General features: G+C 35.2%; 1 protein-coding gene across 6 annotated transcripts in view; it reads right to left on the bottom strand.

The window, feature by feature from the left end:
- SMC6 (structural maintenance of chromosomes 6) overlaps positions 1–19,892 on the bottom strand; it is a 138,158-nt gene that overhangs the window by 2,574 nt on the left and 115,692 nt on the right. For 5 of the 6 annotated variants that reach the window (XM_078349918.1, XM_035273153.3, XM_008981110.5 and 2 more), the window contains 4 exons: positions 17,611–17,736; positions 12,053–12,158; positions 4,394–4,546; positions 365–462 (listed from right to left, as the gene is read on the bottom strand). In XM_078349918.1, the coding sequence (XP_078206044.1) occupies positions 365–462; positions 4,394–4,546; positions 12,053–12,158; positions 17,611–17,736 (483 nt within the window). Of the gene's footprint in view, positions 1–364; positions 463–1,662; positions 1,811–4,393; positions 4,547–12,052; positions 12,159–17,610; positions 17,737–19,892 lie in introns of those variants that run through there. The other variant, XM_078349919.1, reaches the window with a different exon arrangement.

The following is a 19,892-nucleotide window of genomic DNA, read 5'->3' as shown; positions in this document are numbered from 1 at the left end:
AAGAGAGGCAAGATGAGGGAATCATGAATCATTTTAGTCCAAACAGAATTACTAAAACTGTATTACTTTAGTTTGTCATGATAACTACATAGCAGCAGACTCAAAACAGAATAGTAACTTGTTTCAGTTATGAAATTTGTTTCAGTTACAAAATTTGTTTCAGTTATGAAAGCAAAGTAATACAAGTAAAATTTTAAATATGTAGAAAAGAGAAAACCATCCTAAATCTCCTAAACTATTAGGGGAACTAATTTTTATTTTCACTGGTCTTGTACGTATTTGTACTTTAAAAATTAAAATTATGAAAGATGTCTCTCTTCCTTTTATATACTTGATATGTATCTAGAGAGTTTTCAAAAGTTACCTCATGCTTTGAGGTGTAAGCAAGATAAACTGTCTAAAACGCTGGGAATCTGCCATCTTAAGGATCAAGTCCATGGCAATTCTCCTGTTAACCATATCCTGAAAAACAAAGGCAAAAGTCAGGACTGCTATTAGTCACATTTCTGTAAAAGCAGCATTCCGTGGGCTAATCAAGCTCCTGGATGAAAATCCAGGAATTAGTCATTATATTATCTAGGATGTCCAAGAAATGTAACATCCTGGAAGAGGAATACCAGAAACCATTAGGAGAAAATCGGCTGGGTGCAGTGGCTCATGCCTGTAATCCCAATGCTGTGGGAGGCGGAGGTGAGAGGATCAACTGAGGTCAGGAATTCGAGACTAGCCTGGGCAACACAGGGAGACTCTGTCTACACAAACACACACATACACACAAATTGGGCATGGTGGTGCATGCCTGTCACCCTAGATACTCGGGAGGCTGAGGCAGGAGGATTACTTGAGCCCAAAAACTCAAGGGTACAGTAAGTGCTATGATCACATCATTGCACTCTAGCCTGAATGACAGAACGAAACCCCATCTCTAAGGAAAAAATAAAAAGAGAAACTATTGGGGGACAATAACTGAATAAATATGTCTTTCAGGTAATTCCTATAGTCAAAATATTTGTATGCATGGCCCCCTCCCTCGAATATATGTAGCAATTGAAATAATAAAAAAAATTCACATGATACAACTGAATGTTAGAAAATGAAACTAATTTGTAAAGTAATGGTTAATTACTCAGGATAATGGTAACAAAAGTGACTGGTCTCAAATCCATTAAGTCTCTCAAATTTTCCCTCAATGATAAAGGTTAAGTTTTACAAAGTCTGGCTCTCCCCGTTACCTCTACCATTTGTATAATGTAAACCAAATTGAATTTATAGACCAATTTCTCAATTGTATCTTTAAATAAGTTGAATAGCACATCACGGTATAGAAAAAGGATAACGCTTAGTTATAATAGGTTTTGGAATTAAATGATATAGACCTGTGCCTACATTTTCTGAGTTAAATAACCGTAAAAGAAAACCAAAGTGTTCCTCATCCCATTACAAAATTCCTAAAAGTTGAAATCATTGACACATGAACACATATATTTTAAAGGTTTTATTTAAAACTATATGTGGTGCCGAGCACAGTAGCTCATACCTGTAATCCCAGAACTTTGGGAGATTGAGACAGGTGGATTACTCGAGGCCAGTAGTTCAAGATCGGCCTGGTCAATATGGCAAAACCTTGTCTCTACAGAAAATTAAAAAATTAGCCAGGTGTGGTGCTGTGCACCTGTAGTGGTGGGCACCTGTAAGCCCAGCTATTCAGGCGGCTGAGTCACAAGAGTTACTTGAATCCAGGAGGCAGAGGATGCAGTAAGCTGAGATCGTGCTACTGCCCTCCTGCCTGGGCAATAGAATGAGACTGTCTCTGAAAAAAATAAAAAATAAAACTATATGTGGCAATACAGCACGGTGATTTAGAACAAGGGCTGTGGAGTCAAAAGAGGATGTAGATGCTGGCTATATTGCTCAATGGCTCTGATTATAAAAATTCCATCAGACATATCTGCTCTGAGAGACCCGTTATTTTATAAGAAAACTGCCACTGAACCCCCCAAAATTTGTTTTCCTTGGATTAGGTCACAGAACTTGGGCACATTCTTCTGAATAATTTCATTGGGGCAAAGTGCCATTCTGATTAAGAAGCTCTAAGTTTCTGAAAGAGAAAGGAGCTGCTTAGAATTAAATCTGACATACAAGATGGGTGATAAGACTGCACAGCAGCATTTCAAACAAAAATACTGCATGGAAACAATAATCATCTTCTATGACTCGTGATTAGCTTTGAAGACAATTCTCAGAGGAATTTCTAACCCATTTTCAGCAATAGTATCACACAAAAAATGACACTGAAGGATTATAGAGCACCCACAGGTATAAATTCTGATTCATGAATAAACACTAAATGCTTATTATAAACTAGGCATTAGGAGACATAAATATCATTAAGACATAATTGATAATCTCAAAGTGGTTATAATCCGGTGGGAGATTCAGATATAAAAATAGGCAAATTCAACAGAATAAAAAATAGTAGAAAAAATTATATAATAATATAAAGCATGTTTATATTTTTATCTTAAATAAAAATATAAAAGTAATATATATTATGAGTTGATGTAAGGTGGTGCAAAGGAAGCTCTGAGAAGTTCCTTATCCTGCCTGATAGGGTATGGTGGTCACAGAAGTCTCATAAAGGTGGCACTTGAACAATGTCCTGAAAGATTAGTAGAGTGACACATGATTAAGGAGGGCACACTAGGCAGAGGCACCATGTTTAGAGAATTACAAATAGCTTAGAACAGCTGAAAACAGTAGTGAAGGGTCTCAAAGCTACCCTACAGAATTAAACATTTGTTCCATATATAATAACCACCAAAGGGTTTTATATAGATGAATGACCACAATTAGATCAATTGTAGAAATGTAAACCTGTTGAGGACAGACTGAAGAAAGGACCACATGAAAGCCTGGGAGTCCGGAGAAGAGGCTATCACCACAGGCATGAGGCAAAGAGAGAGGGATGAGAGGAAGAGTGTCAGTGAGAAAGGAGAAGAGGGCAGAGACAAAAGAGTGGTCTTAAAGGAGAAGCGGATGGAGATCAGACTTGAAGAAGGAAGAATCAAAGATAAATCACAGGTGTCAAAGTCAGGTGACTGGGTTGGAAACGACTGTTTGCATTAATCAAGGTAGGGAATTCAGGAAAAGAAAGAGGCTTTGAGATGAAGACACGTTCAACCTCAGGCCTGCTGAATTTCAGATACTGGTTGTTTACCCTGTGATGTCTAACAGGAAGGAGGGCATCTGGGTCTAGAAGTCTAGAATACAGGAGAGAGGTCAGGATGCGGAGCTATGGGTTGTTAGGCCCGTCCATATATGCAGGCAGTAGTTTTAGGAACTGATATGTATATGTGTGTACAGGGAAGTAGAATATGAAATTCAGAAAAATCAACAATACTGTAACAAGCAAACAAAGACCTCAAATGTTTAAGGGGAACAGAATTAGGGGAGGCAACTTGGCAGATTAAGGACAAAGAGTAGAAAACAGGAAAACCAGGAAATAGAAGGGTGGCAGCTGGAAAGAAGACACAGTTTAAGGGATGGAGGATAGGTCTGTGGTGTCAAATACTTCAAAAATAAGGTAAGATTAAAGCTCATAAAAAATTTTAAAAAAAGATTAAAGCTCATTTATAACCTTTGCTAAACAAGTTTTACTGGAGTAGTGTCATCTATATCCAGATTACAGTAGATTTAGGAAACAATGAGATATGAAGAAGGAAATAATTGCTAATTTATGAGAACATACTATATACCTGAACCACAGTAAGTATAATGTATGAAAGACACCATTTGAGCCTCACTCAAACCCTAAGAGAAAGGAATTAGTAATAATGCTAATTTGTAGATGAAGACACTGAGACCCAGTAAGTAGAAATATTTTATCTGTCAGAGATGGTTCTCAAATCCTAGGCTTGTTAACATCAAATTCCAAAGTTCTTGCTCCCTTAATATGCTATACACTGCTCTGAAATATGTGGCTATGAAAGAAGGAACAGCAAAGAGTAGCTAGGGTGAGTCAAAGCCAGGGTGGTGAACTGGTTATAATTTTTTATTAAAATAAAAAAAATCTGAAGATATTTATGGATTGATGAAGATAAGCTGGGAGAGAGAGTGAGGGAGAAAGCACCTATCTGATGGAGAGCATGGATATCCATGCTGGGCGAGAAGAGGAGGACCCCTCCAAGACAGGGTCTCTAGGGGTACTGTGTGCCTGGAAGCAAGGGAGAGAATTCCAGTTCTTTAGTTTTTCTCCACTATTGGTCATAGACTAAAGTGTCAGGGCAGGATCTTTTCTGTTAGGGGCAAAACTCAGGAAAGATTTGCTTCCTTAAGAAATACACGTTTCAAACAAACAAAAAAATGAAAAAGAGAATTTAAAATTTAACAATACCATGTAGACATCAAACTCATCCAGGCATCTGAAAGGAGATTCAGCGATGGACCAAAGGGAAAGAATAAAACACACTGTGGAGAAAGAACGTTCGCCTCCAGACAAGGCTCTCATATCATTGAAGGCAGCTTTATTTCCTTCTCCAGGCTGAACCTTGAAGAGAGAGTTGTCAAGAAACAAAAAACTAAGTATGTAAAAGGTCAGATTAAATTCTTTACAACACAGATAAATAAATAATACAAAGTAAAAAGGAGATGAGAATAAAATGACTAGTCATTTGGAAATATCCATTCCATTCAAAATACTTTACAGTAAAACAGTTATACATATAGTGGTATTTCTCATTCTACTGCAAAAGAGTCAGACTGAAAACTTTTTTCGCCATAAGTGACTCTAACACACCAAAATTCCAAAGGCTTAATAATAAAAATATCAATGTTAATCAACATTATTAATATTTTTTGAGACAGGGTCTTACTCTGTTACCCAGGCTGGAATGCAATGGCATGATCTTGGCTAACTGCAACCTCTGTCTTCCAGGCTCAAGTGATCCTCCCATCTCAACCTCCCTAGTAACTAGGACCACAGGAGTATGCCACCATGGCCAGCTAATTTTTGTATTTTTGGTGAAGATGAGGTTTCCCCATGTTGCCCAGGATGGTCTTGAACTCCTGGGTTCAAGCAATCCTCCCGTCTCAGCCTCCCAAAGTACTGGGATTACAGGTGTAAGCCACCACACCCAGCCCTGAAACTGAAGTTTCAAACATTTAAAAGTGCTGAGATTTTTTTTGTTACTTGAATTATAGTGACATCTAGTGGTTAAACTGCACTAAAAGTAATTACTGAACGTCAAAAGGACAGAACCAACTTGAAAAACCATATACTGGCCGAAGAAATGGATTGAAATATGTAAATAATATCTTTTTAAAATTCTTTACTAAATAAAGGCCCATGGAAACAATAAGAAAGCAACTAACAGAATTAACGGCAAACCGTTCACACAATTTCCTGAGAATACAGAATAACATTAGGAAGGATTCTATTTTTTTTTTTTGACAAAATTCCAGATATACATATACGCATACAAGGTGAAAACAGAGGAACAACTAGTTTCATATTAATAGCAGACATATAGCTTCCAATATTTTTCAATTCACTATTTAAAAAATGATATTGCTATCAAGAGAGCACTCATATTAATATTCTAAGGCCAAAATTCCAAATCTAAACATACCCTAAACTTTTACATCATAAGTCTGAATCCTCTATGAAAATTCCAATGAAAAAGCAATATTAACAAATATTAACATAAGCAATACAAGATCAAACCAAACCAACAATCAACCAAATAGAAATCTCCACGAAAAAGCAAGAACTAAATACCAAGATGCAATCTTGTCCCAAAATGATATTTTGCATCAATGTAATAAATGAAGCCCTAGGTAAATTTGGGGGATCTAGCTTTTACTCTCCCCGCCCTGCCATCTAAACTAACATGTCATGGAACTTCAGTGCCAGTTTCCTTAGCAGTAAAATGAAGAACACAGAAGTTAAAGATTCTTCAAGCAATAATATTCTTTTGAAAAACAGAGATGACAACATCAGAAAGTCCCACTTGAGTTGTTTTGTATAGTTAGCTCAAGATAAATTATTCAAACACTTCTAATACTTTCCTCTTTCTCCATTTTTTATAGAGTATAATTTTTTATAGAGAACACAAAAGTGTACAACTCAATTCTTTGCAATACTTACACACACCTGGGTAACCACTATTGAGATCAAGACACAAGAACATTCCCAGCATCTAAGCAAACTACTTGTATCATATTATCATCCCTGAAAAGGGTGATGATTAAAAGATTTTAATCACCCAACATCAACCTTAACAGTTCCTGGACTTCATATGCAGATGTTACATATACTCTTTTGTATATATGCTTCATATTTATATACACTAACTACACCCTTGTAATTGGCTTCTTTCACTCACCATTGTCAGATCACCTATGTTGTATGTAACAGCCGTTTGTTTTCATTTCTGAATAGTAACTCATTGTTTGAATATACCCTAATGTATCCATTTGACTCTAGGTAGACATTGGGTTGCTCAGTTTTGGGCTATGATAAATAAAGCTATGAACATTTACAAATATATCTGCTTGAGAAAATAAGCACTAATTTTTTCTAGGGTTTATGTGCAAGAATGGAACTGCTTTTAACAGACATTGACAGAGAGGTTTCCAAATTAGTTTTATCAAATTATACTCCCACCATCAGTGTATGAGAGTTTTAATTCCACACCCTCACCAACACAAGACACTGACAGTCTTGTTCATTTTCATCATCATAAGGGTGTGATAGTAACTGACTTTGATATAAATATTTCTCTGATGACTAACAATTCTGAACAGTTTTTCAAGTGTTTATTCACCATTTACATAAACTGGTTTTTGTTCAAGCGTTTTGACCATTTTAAAACATGTTGTCTGTGTCTTTCTTAGTACTTATGATTCTTTAATTCTAGACGTAAGTTCTTTGTTGCATGTGTGCATCACAAATATCTTTTCCTAGTCTGTAGCTTCTTTTATCACTTGTTTAATGTTACTTTTTGATGAAGAGAAGTTCTTAATTTTAATAAAGTCCAAATTACCAATCTTTTCTTTTGAGCAGGTTGCTCTTTGTGTCCCATTTCAAAAATCTTCACACTACACACACACAGACACACACACACACACACACACACACACACACACACCCATAAAGACATTATCATCTTCTAGAAGCTTTATTGTTTTAAATTGAGGTCTATGATCAACTTAAATTACTTTTTGTACATAAAGTTAGGGGGGTCAAACTTTGCTTACTGTTTATATTACCAAAAGGATATCCAACAATTTGAACCTAACACCATTCATGAGAAGACGACCCTTTTCCACAGCTTGCAGTGGAGTCCTGTCATAACATATATGTATGATTTATGCATATACATAAGGTCTACCTTGAGTCTTTATTCTGTTTCATTCCTACTGCATATTTGCTTTCTACTCTCCAATTTCTGCCTTTGTATCACTGTATCCTTCTCTCTACTTGAATTTATAATGGACTTTTTTTCCTTTTAGCATCCTGAGATAGAACTTAGATCATTAATGTTCAACTTTCCATTTTTACCAATGTATATATTTAAAGGTATAAATTCCCTTCTGAGAAATCCTATGGCTATATCATACAAGTTTTGATGTTTTCTTTTTATTGTTGTTTGATTCAAAATTATATTCTAATTTCTATTTGATTTCTTTTTTACTTATGGATTATATAGAAATGTGCTACTTAATTTTCTAATATTTATTAAGTTTTAAGGGTACTTGTTATTTCTAATTTCATTCCACTTTACAATATATTCTGTATGACATCAATCCTTTGAAATTTGTTGAGACTTGTATTATAGCCAGGAAAATGGTCCAGTTTGGTAAATGTTCCACATGTACTTCAAAACAATATACAATCTGTGGTAGTTTGGCATGATGTTCTATAGCTCTGCCAATTAGGTCAATTTGGTTGTGTAATTTAAATCTTACATTGCCTTACTGACTTTTCATCTGATTGTTCTATCCATTACTAAGAAAGGTTTATTAAAATGTCCAACTCTAATTGTCAATTCTTCTATCTTTGAGTTTTCCCAATTTTTATGTATTTTGAAGCTATGTTATTAGGTACGTACAAATTTAAATATTTTTAAAAATAACTTTTATAACTATGAGATGGCCCTTTCGGCCTCTAGTAATATTTCTATCCTGTTATTTTTACAGCTTAATCAGCTTTCTTTTGACTAATGTTTGCATGGTGTATCTTTTACCACATTTTGCTTAGGATCTTCTCTGTCCTATGTTAATATTTGAAGTGTATTTTGATAAACAGCATACAGTTAGTTTTTATATTTTTCAATTCAGTCTGACAATGTTTTTAATACTTTAGTGTACTTACAGTTAATATAATTACTGATATATGTAGATTTGAGCCATGCATCTACTTTCAATTTCTTCCATACATTCTTTATTTCTCTTCCCTTTTTGCCTTCATTTATTTATTTTTGTTTTCCATTCCTTTTATTTGGTCTCTGTTAGCTTTAAAATTATACATTCTTTTAAAATTCCGTGGTTACTCTTGAGACTGCAGTATGTATCACCGATGTATTAGTTTATCTTAAACTCGTGTTGGTACTACTTCCTGAAGGTACAAGAACCTTACAACAGTTTAACTTCATGTACTTCTATTCTCTTCTTGTGCTATTGTCATATATTTGCCTTTTACAGCTTCTAAGCCCCTCAAGACTTGGGTGTCTATTCAATAATATTATTATTGTTGATTTAGACAACCGAAACTGTTTTGTATTTACCTATAGATTTACCTTTTCCATTCCTCTCTGTTCCTTCTGCAGTTCCATGTTTCCATCTGTGACCATTTTTCTTTCATCTGAAGATGGTCTTTAGTATTTCTTGTGGGCCAAGCACACTGAAGAATAATTATTTCAGCTTTTGTTTATCTGAAAACTAAGATGTTTTATCTTCATTTTTGAAAGGTAGTTTTGCTAGTTAGTGAATTCTAGATATCAGTTTTTAAAAATGCTGCTAGCACTTTAAAGTCTGTCAGGTAATGTTTACCTTCTACAATTTCTGTTAAAAAGTCTGCCTTCAGTTTTATTGTTGCTCTTTGGAAACTAATGCCTTTTTTTTCTCTTGCTACTTCTAAGATTATCTCTTTGTTTTTGTTTTCAGCTATTTGACTATCATATGTTTTTTAGGTGTTGTTTCTTTATATTTACCTGACGTGTAGCTTGCTGAGGTTTCTGAATCAAGATTATGTATTTCAGTTTGGACAATTATCAAACATTATCTCTTCAAATATTCTTTCTGCTCTTTCTTTGTTCTATCCTATTGGGACTTCAATTATATTAAATTTGTCGGTTGTGCCCCTCATATCTCAAACTCTGTTCAGTGTTTTCTATTTGTATGCTGTTCAATTTAGGTATTTCCTTTTGACCTGCCTTGATTTCTATTAAATCCATCCAATGAGTTCTTAATTTCAGATATTACACTTTTTAGTTTTAGAATATTCTTGTAGCTTCCAATTCTGTACTGAAATTGTGGATTCCAATTTTATGTTGAAACTCTGGATCTATTTTGTCCATTTTGTTTATAATTAACTCTATGTTCTTTAACAAATTAATCACAGTCAAAAATATTAGTCTGCTTTCTCTTGTAACTATCATCTAGTAGTCTGGTTCTATTTTCTACTTTAAAAAAATTATCAGTCACCTTTCCATGCTTCTTCATGGATGTGGTAGTTTTTACAGCTTTGAGGTATGAGTGAAATATAAAAAACTGCATACATTTAAAGTGTACAATTTGATAAGTCCTCTAATTTTATTCTTCCTTTTCAAAGTTGTTTTGGCTATTTTAGGTCCTTTGCATTTCCATATGAATTTTAGAATCAGCTTGTTGATTTCTACAAACAAGTCTCCTGGCATTTTAATGAAAACTGAAGGGAGTCAGTCCATAGATTATTTTGAGAAGGACTTAATTATTAATAATATTGAGTCTTCTGATTTAGTAACACCCGATATAGCTCCATTTATTTAGGTCTTAAGTTTATCAGCATTTCTTTTAGTAGTTTTCAGTGTATAGGTCTTGAATATCTTCTGTCAGATTTTTCCCTATTATAGTTTTGATGCTAATGTAAATAGTATTTTTTAAAATTTCAATTTCTAGTCATTTGGTACAAGCATATAGAAATATACTTCATTTATGTATACTGATTGTGTCTGTAACCTTGCTAGTTGTAACTCCAGTGGTTCTAGTAGCTCTTTTTGTAGATTCCATCAGATTTTCTACAGAGATAACCATATTACTTGTGGATCAAAAGAGTTTTACTTCTTCTGTTCCATATACACGCCTTTCAGTTCTTTTTCTTGGCTAAATGTACTAGCTAGAATCTGGAATGCTACTTTTTAATAGAAATGGTGAATATGGACAGAACTACTTTCTTCCTGATCTTAGGGGATAAGTAGTCTTTTTTACCTTATGCTTGATAATTTTGTGTAAAACATCAATGGAGGCTCCAAATGTATAATATTTCACTAAAGAGGGGTCCCCTTTCCTTATATTAGGTTTGAGGTGTGATAGGGCTCATAGTTAGTAAGGGCTGGATTGGGATTAAGTTCCAATTTTCCTAAGACTTAGTCCACTTTTTATTCATAACTGTTCCTTGGGCCAGCTGTAGACAACACCAGAACTCGGAAATTGACTAACTGAACTGTTAGTTAGGTGCCTAGCAGTTCCCAAGTTTCTACTCTGTCTTTTCAGTCCCCTATTACCTATTCAAAGTCCAGAATCATCAAATGCTCCCAGGAAAGAAAACGTCCAGCAATTGTCAGCCCACCTTGGACAGGCCCTCCTATCCCCTGGAATTTCAATTTGTCTAGTCATTATTGTTTATATAGCTTTCCAGTGTCCTTAAAAATAAAAGTTTTGTAACTTCCCTGGCTTTTTCATAGTTTGCAGTGAGAACAATAAACTACCATGACATACTATCTTCTCTACCAATAAGCACAATTCCTCCCCATACTTTCAAATTTGTATCTTTAAAAATTGGCTCTTTTAAAAACCAATGGTGGGTAAAAAGGAGTTACCCATGATTTACCAGTAGAAATTAAACATCTAACATTTATTCTAAGTATTAAAATGGAAGGATAAAATTTATGGTAACTAAGAGTAGCAGGCAATTATTTGAAAATTCAGCCCCAGAATATTCAGAGTGGGTAGTTTTTCTTGACCACCTGACCACACATTTTTTTAATGCCGTATCTCCATACGCCCTCTTGTAACACATATGACTGTGAAAGAACCCATAAAATCCACCAAGTTGAACATGGTAGCTTTTTTTACTCAAAAGCGGCCATCACTAGGGACAATTTCAGAAGTAAATAGTATAAACACAATTACATGGGGAAGAACCTTCTTTGCTTCCTTATAGGAGACTGAAGACTATGTACTTTCCGTAATGCCTTGAATAATTTAAAATGCTGTGTAAATTTTAAAAAGGAACTAGTGGAGTAGAAAGACAAGGTAAATACTTGTAACTGAAAAAAAATTCCCAGTTATCATCCTAGGAAAATAATGTGTTTGCCTAAAAATAAAATCTACACTAGCAGCTTTATTTAGTAAGATCAATTTTGGCAAAGACCATCCTTAACTTAAAAATAAATTATTTGTTTCAAAGACAACAGGTTAAAGTTTATCAATGTTTTAACAAAGCAGTAGGCTGGGCATGGTGGCTTACACTGATAATCCTAGCATTCTCTGAGAACAAGGCGGGAGAATTGCTTGAGGCTAGGAATTTGAAACCAGCTTGGGCAACAGTGAGACCTTGTCTCTACCAAAAAAAAAAAAGTTAGCTACTCTTAGCTACTTGTGAGACTGAGGCAGGAGGATCACTTTGAGCCCATGAGTTCAAGGTTCAAGGTTACGGTGAGCTATGATGCTACCACTGTACTCCAGCCTGGTCAACAGAGTAATACTCTGTCTCTAAAAAAAATCCCAACATAAATAAAAAAAAACAACTAGTTTTTCTATTGATTAAGATGCAAAGAATTAGGATACTTACAGATATACTTAGGGTTTCATTCTTGTGGTCAAAATTCATTTTTCCACAATAGGCCCGCTGAGATAGTAAGTTGTCAAAGTACAATTTGCATCGTAAAGTCAAACACCTTGAAATTTAAAAATTGGGCACATTAAAAAGACGGCAAATATTTTTTAAAGAAGTATATTCAGCATGATCTAAGTATGTTAGAAAACCAGATGGAAATATGCTAAAATGGAAACATTGGTTACTCATTTAATAGTTGGGTTTTAGGTAATATTTTTTCCTTGTATCTTTATATTCATTTATGCCCATACATTTTCACCAGTTCATTTACTTTTATAATTAAAAAAATTAGTGAAACAAATTAACTGTCATCCCCCATTTAATATAACCCATTATACCACAGTCAGTGCTTAGGAATGTATGTCATTCAGCTAATTAATAATATAAGGCATTACCTTAATACATTATATAAAGATATCTTGTCCTTGAGAGGATTAACTCTAATGGTGATAAAATAAATGGACAAACTATCTATTTGCCTCCTCCCAACTTCACAGTAGCAAAAAAGCTAAAGGCACTCTCTTAAGCATTGGTGTACCTCTAAAGCCTTATACATTGCTTGCCCCAACATTCCTTCTCTATATATCAGATGGCATTTTACTATAAGAAAAAACTTTCCATTCTTCCTCAATTCTTTATTTCCTTATCTAACTTTCTATTGTTAGGGAGTCTTATTCACTGGCTTCATTTTTACATAAGTCACACCATCTATTACTATCTTACTGTGATCATCAAACTGCCCCAGATTTTTCTAATGGGCACTCCTTCAAGCTGGATCGTGTGTCCTTTAACATGACTCCCTATCTTTTGTTTTTAGCCCTTCCTTCCTTTCTGGCATAGCATGAGCCTCATCTGTACTTTCCCTCCCCAGCTCTAGAATCTGCCATTTTTCCATGGAGCCCTGGTATCTTTTAGTAGGGAATGGTATTTAGAAAATAAGATCTGCAAGGTAAGTCACCGGCCATGGTTTCCTAACATCTTTGCTCCCTAGTAAGTCTATGGCTCATTTCTCTGGTACTCTTTTCCCTCCTATTTCCCTCCCTAAACTGCATTAAATTCCCACACTGGAAATCACTGATATCCTGAGTTTCCTTTTGCTTCCACAGCAACCATTGCTAGCTAGTTTTCAGAGTTTTCTGTTAATGTTTCCTTCAATACAGATATGTATTCATTTATTGCTAAAAGATTGTTGTCATAAAACGGCAAAGTTCCCCAGAGTAAAGACATAAACAATTTAAAAAATTAGATCATCTTAACTCTCCTCCTAAGATTGAGTAAACAATATGAAATAGTCAGTGGTGAAGAATCATATGAAGGTAATTCAGACACTTCAGAAATACTGCAGCTTGCTCCAGACCACCACAAAAAAGTGACTATTGCAATAAAGGGAGTTACACACATTGTTTGGTTTCCCACTGCATACAAAAGTTTTGTTTATACTATACTGTAGTCTATTTAAAGTGTGCAATAGCACATCTGAAGACTATGTATACATACCTTAATTTAAAAATACTTTATATTGCTAAAAAGTGCTAACAATCATCTGAGTCTTCAGTGTCATAATCTTTTTTGCTAGTGGGGGATCTTGCCTTGATGTTGATTGCTGTTGACTGATCAGGGTGTTGGCTGTTGAAGGGGTGTCCTTGGCAGTTTCTTAAAACAAGACAACAATAAAGTTTGCCGTATCGACTAACTCTTTCATGAAAGATTTCTCTGCAGCATGTGATGCTGTTTGATAACACTTTACCCAGAGAATTTCTTCCAAAGTTGGAGTCAACCCTCTCAAACTCTGTCCTGCTTTATTATTTTATGTGATATTCTAAAGACTTTGTTGTCATTTCAACAATGTTCCAGGATCTTCACCAGTAGATTCCATTTCAAGAAACTGTTTTCTTTGCTCTTCCATAAGTAACCCCTCATTTGTTAAAGTTTTATCATGAGATTAGACTGTAGCAAGCAGTCGCATCTTCAGGCTCCACATCTAATTCTAGTTCTCTTGCTACTTCCACCATATCTGCAGTTACTTCCTCCACTGAATCCCTCAAAGACATCAATGAAGGCTGGAATAACTTCTTCCAAACTCTTGTTAATGTTGATATTTTGACTTCCTCCCATGAATCATGAATGTTCTTAATGGTATCTAGAATGATGAGTCCTTTCCAGAAGGTTTTCAATTTATTTTGTCAAGATCTATTAGAGGAATCACTATCTATGGTAACTATTGTCTTAAAAATGTATTTCTTGAATACAAGACTTGAAAATTAAAATTATTCCTTGATCTATGGGTTACAGAATGGATGTTTTTTTAGTAGGCATAAAAACATTAATCTTCTTGTATATCTTATCAGCTCTTGGGTGACCAGGTGCACTGTCCATGAGCAGTAACATTTTGAAAAAAAAGTTTTTTTCTGAGATGTAGGACTCCATAGTGGGCTTCAAATATTCAGTAAGCCATGATGCTGTAAACAGATGTGCTCTCATCAAGCTTTGTTTTTCCATTTGTAGAGCACAGGCAAAGTAGATTTAGCAGAATTCTTAAGAGTCTAGGATTTTCAGAATGGTAAATAAACATCGGCTTAAACTTAAAGTCACTGGCTGGATTTGCCTCTAACAAGAGATTTTGGCCTATCCTGTGAAGCCAGGCATTGACTTCTCCTTTCCAGCTATGAAAGTCCTAGACGGTATCTTCTTCTAATACAAGGCTGTTTTGTCTGTGTTGAAAATCCGTTGTTTGGTGTAGCCACTTTCATCAGTTATCTTAGTCAGAATTTCTGGAGAACGTGTAGCTTCTACATCAGCACTTGCTGTTTCACCTTGCACTTTTATCTTAAAAAGAAAGCCTTTCCTTCAACCTCAGGAGCAAACCTCTGCTGGCGTCATACTTTTCTTCTGCAGCTTCCTTACCTTTCTCAGCTTTCATCAAACTGGAGAGTTAGGGAATTGCTCTGGATTAGGTCTTCACTTAAGGGAATGCTGTGGCTGCTTTGATCTCCTATCCAGACCATGAAAACGTTCTTCACATCAACAATAAGGCTATTTGATTTTCTTTTCATTAGTGTGTTCACTGGAATAGCACCTTTAATTTCCTTCAAGAACTTTTCCTTTGCATTTACAACTTGGCTAACTGGCATAAGAGGCCTAGCTTTGGGCTTATCTTGGCTTTTGACGTACCTTCCTCAGTAAGCTTAATCATTTCTAGCTTTTGATTTAAAGTGACAGAAATGCTACTCTTCCTTTCACTTGGACACTCAGAGGTCACTGTAAGGCTATTGATTAGCTTAATTTCAATACTGTTGTGTCTCAGGGAATAGAGAGGTCCAAGGACAGACAGAGATGAGGGAATGAATGGCCAGTCAGTGGAGCAGGAAGAACAGACACAACATTTATTAAGTTTGCTGTATTATACGTGCACAGTTTATGGCACTGGAAAACAATTTCAATAGTAATAAAGATCACTGATGACAGATCACTACAACAGATTAATAATAGTGAAAAAGTCTGAAATACTGTAAAAATTAAAATATGACACAGAGACATAAAGTGATCACATGCTGTTGGATAAATGGTACTAACAGACTTGCTTGAAGCAGGCTTGCCATAAACCTTTAATATGTAAAAAATGCAATATTTGTGAAGTGCAATAAAATGAACTGTAGTAAAATGAGGTATGCCTGTAAACTGTAAAATCAGTACTTTACAAAAAACCTTTTAAATACAAATTTCTGAGTAATGATACAAAAATAAATCCTACTACATCTGGAACAGATTCATGTAGTAATAGAGATTAGGTTTATTCTTCTGCCTGAAACAACAAAACTAGACAAAACATATCAAGTAAGCATTTTCAGACTCTGGCTATCTTCAGGCTCCACATCTCATTCTAGTTTTCCTGCTACTTCCACCATATCTGCAGTTACTTCCTTCACTGAATCCCTCAAAGACATCCATGAGGGTTGGAATTAACTTCTTCCAAACTCTGGAGGTTTTCAGACTCTGGCTATCAGATAGTGACTATCAGATCATTTGACTAGAACTGCCTACTAGTTCTAGTCAAATGATCTCTGAAAGACAGGAAACAAACAAATTGGACCCTATCAATGCCCCACATTGCTACTCATTGAAAGAGTACAAAAGAGTAGAAGCCTAGGTAGAGCTGTTGTTCCTGTTTGAGGAGATGGAGCTGGGAGTCTGAGGAGGCCAAAGCAACTCCAGAGGATCTACAAGGGGTTCTGTTCCAGTCTTGAGCAGAGTACTGGTCAGTGCATATATGTGAGGACACCATTTGAGGCTGGGAAAAGAAATATCCAAAGGAAATAGAAGTAATTCCCACAGCTCACAGACAACCACGAATAGTTCATGTTCTTACTGGCTAGAGCGAAAACCTCGTGATTCACAAGATATTAGTAGAGTACTCAGAATAGCACTGCCTCAGAGGTAGGAAAAAAATTGGCCCGCAATCAACGGCTGCTCTAATCTCATCTAACAAGGCTTAAAAGTAGCCTCAAAGGAGTACAAATGAGTACTTTTTAATTCTTGTTTCTAAAGCTAAAACAGGAACTTCAAAAATCTAACCTACAGTTGAGGAATATGGTCAATGTACTAGAGCTAGGTACATTAAAAAAAATTTGTATAGTCTTAAGATTGAAGAGTTTTGGATATAAAAACAGTTTAAAAAAGCGTATTACTGAGAGAATTTACCTGGAGAAAAACAGAGACAAATGAAAGGACTAGGGCTGTCTTGGATTCATGTATATTAAAGGGCCATCCCTCCCTAACAATTATCCTCTAGTTTATTTCTGTCACTTGTGAGTCAATTCTATCCCTTTGAGTCTGAACATCTCTGGATATGTTAATAATATCCAGTTTCCCTAACTCTGTATTCATTTATCCAACCAATATATATCAAGTGCTACTATATATAAGGTATGGTTATAGGCACTGGAGATACAGCAGTAAACAAAACAAGAGTTTCTGCATTCATGGACCTACATCTTTCTAGTAGATTATGGTAAGCCAAATGAGATACTACCTTTACAGTTCCTACCAAATGCTTGTATCCATTAAAAACATGCAATGGCCAAGGGTAAAACAAGCTGTCTTATATGGGCACAGTTTGTGGGACATGAAAACAATTTCAATAGTAACAAAGATCACTGATGACAGATCACTATAGAGATTAATAATGAAAAAGTTTGAAATACTGCAAAAATTAAACAAACTATGACATAGAGATATAAAGTGACCACTAGAACTAATGAGTTCTCTTTCAAAGGATGAATAGTCAGTCATCTGTGAATGACCTCATAAAGAGTATCTAACAAAGTGGAAAAGTTGGATAAGCTGACTATAAAGATCCCTTCAGATTAGGAATTCTCTGATTAAATTATAGAATCTGAAGTACTGAATAACAAAGCAAGCATGAATAGTCTTCGCTATAACAGAATGACATAAATAATGTAAAAACAAGGAAACAAAAATGTATAATATATAGTAATATTTTTCAATGTACTTACCTTCTAAATTGTTGATATGTTTTGAATCTGTGGGTCATGATTTCTCCCAGTAATTTAATAAACTTTTTTAAAGTCCTTACTTTATTATCCAGATCAAGATAGGTCTCTCTTGCTTCTTGGTACTGCCTATTATAAAAACAAAATATTAAGTAAAAGTATCCCACACATAAAAAAACATAGTAAGAGTAAAATCTCAAAGAGATTGAAATGGGAATAACTGGAAGGGACAGAGAGTACTAAGGGGGCCTAGCAGCAGTCAATTTCATACATTTCCAGTCAAACTGTACTCCCAGAATGAAAGGGTGGTACAGAATGAGAGTGCTACCTGGACAGAGAAGGAACAAAGTCCAAGCCCTAGAGAAGGCAGAGACAGTATGACAGCAAGTGCCCAGGTGGGGCCTAGAGGTGGCAGATCTTAGAGAATGCTAGCAAAAACATACCTTCTAAAAAGGAAGGGGTCACACTGGAAGAAAGGTTTCCTTTAGAGACAGATACCAATAAAAGAAAAAAGAATTCAAGCCAGCATTAGAAACCATCCTCCCCTGTGGTAAACAAGGTAAGATCAAAGAAGCAAAGATGACAAGGCTACTCAGAGTGACATTTCAAAAGGCAACAGCCTATTACTGTGTCAAGCCTATAACTCAACTAGTATGAAAGACAACCCTGGTTGAGGCTCCCATAGCTACCTTTCCCATTTTCCTTCAAATAACTGGCCCAGGAAAATTCAACTAATTAAAAAATAAGTTAACAAAAACGCATTCCCATTCTCCTTCAAATAACTGGCCCAGGAAAAATCAACTAACTAAAAAATAAGTAACAAAAACGCATTGGCACAGCATCCAAAGATATTTATGGGAAAAAGATGAAAAAGAACGGCAAAACTCTCCTATTGACAAAGAAAACATCAGAACAGTGTTGCCACAAAGCAGATGAAAACTATAACTGAACACCATGAATTAAAAAAAAAACAAGAGGCCAGGTGTAGTGGCTTCATGCCTGTAATCCCAGCACTTTGGAAGGCCAAGATGGGAGGATAATTTGAGTCCAGGAATTAGAGACCAGCTTGTACAATATAGCAAGACTCTGTCCCTACAAATAATAAAATAAAAATTAGCCAGGAGTGGCGGCATATGCCTGTGGTCCCAGCTACTCAGGAGGGTGAGGCACAGGATCACTTGAATCCAGAAGTTCAAGGCTGCAGTGAGCCATGCTTGAACCACTGCACTCCAGCCTCGGTGACAGAGCAAGAGCCTGTCTTAAAAAATAAAAACAAACAAAAACATTAGACAAGTGCTACCAGGAAGGAATACCTCAGGGCAGACATAAAAGAACTGAAGGAATAGATAAACAACAGAAGGTGATAATCAGACAAGAGTAGGTAAAGCAAAAGAACCCATGGTCAGGAAGGTAAGAGGGCTAGAATTCCCCCACAAAAACAATACACACAGATATGAAGACAAAATGAGAAGATGCATAGGAGAAAACAGAAACATGGAAAACACACTGATGGAAATAAAGAACATAAATGAGAAAATCAAGAAAAATAAAAAAATCAGACAAAATTGTTAGGTAGAATAACTAGAGAAGATACAGAGAGCCAATATAACTGAAGACCTTGGAAAAAAAAAGCAAAACAATGAAACAACGTATTTTAAAATAAAATTCAACAAAATTTTTAAGAACCAAAAGACAAATCTACATATTGAAAAAGCACAATGTTTAACAATGATTCTGGACAAGTTATAGGACATACTAGACAAACACCGTCATAAAAAGATGCCCAGGAGAAAAAGCACAAGCCAGGAGTTTTCTATTAGGTCAAAATATCCTTCAAACATAAAAGCTAAAGACAAATTCTTATCAACCTGCAAAACACAGAAAATATTCATACATGCCATTCTCAAGCAAGAAAACAAACAGCTTTTCAAATGGCTGTGTGGTCAAGTGTAAAAAAACAAAATCATTCCTCACAGCATACATGAAAATAAACTCTAAATAAAACACAAATACCACATTTTAAAATGTACATGCAGAAGTACTAAAATCAATCATAGGTAATTAGAACAGGTGGAAAAAGTAATAAAAAAGAACAAAAGTCATAGGTGAATACCTTTATAACCTAAATGGAGAGAAAAGCATTTTAACTATGACCCAAAATCCAGATGTAATCAAAGACTGACAAATTGAACTAAATAAATTTAATCTTTTCATGGTAAAATATACATATATACGAATTCAAAGAAGAAATGATTAACAGAAAAATTTGCCATATTTAGTTAATA

Source organism: Callithrix jacchus, chromosome 14 (assembly GCF_049354715.1).
Source record: "Callithrix jacchus isolate 240 chromosome 14, calJac240_pri, whole genome shotgun sequence".
NCBI lineage: Eukaryota > Metazoa > Chordata > Mammalia > Primates > Cebidae > Callithrix > Callithrix jacchus.
Note: the sequence above shows the minus strand (reverse complement) of the source record. Positions and strands in the feature narration are given on the sequence as shown.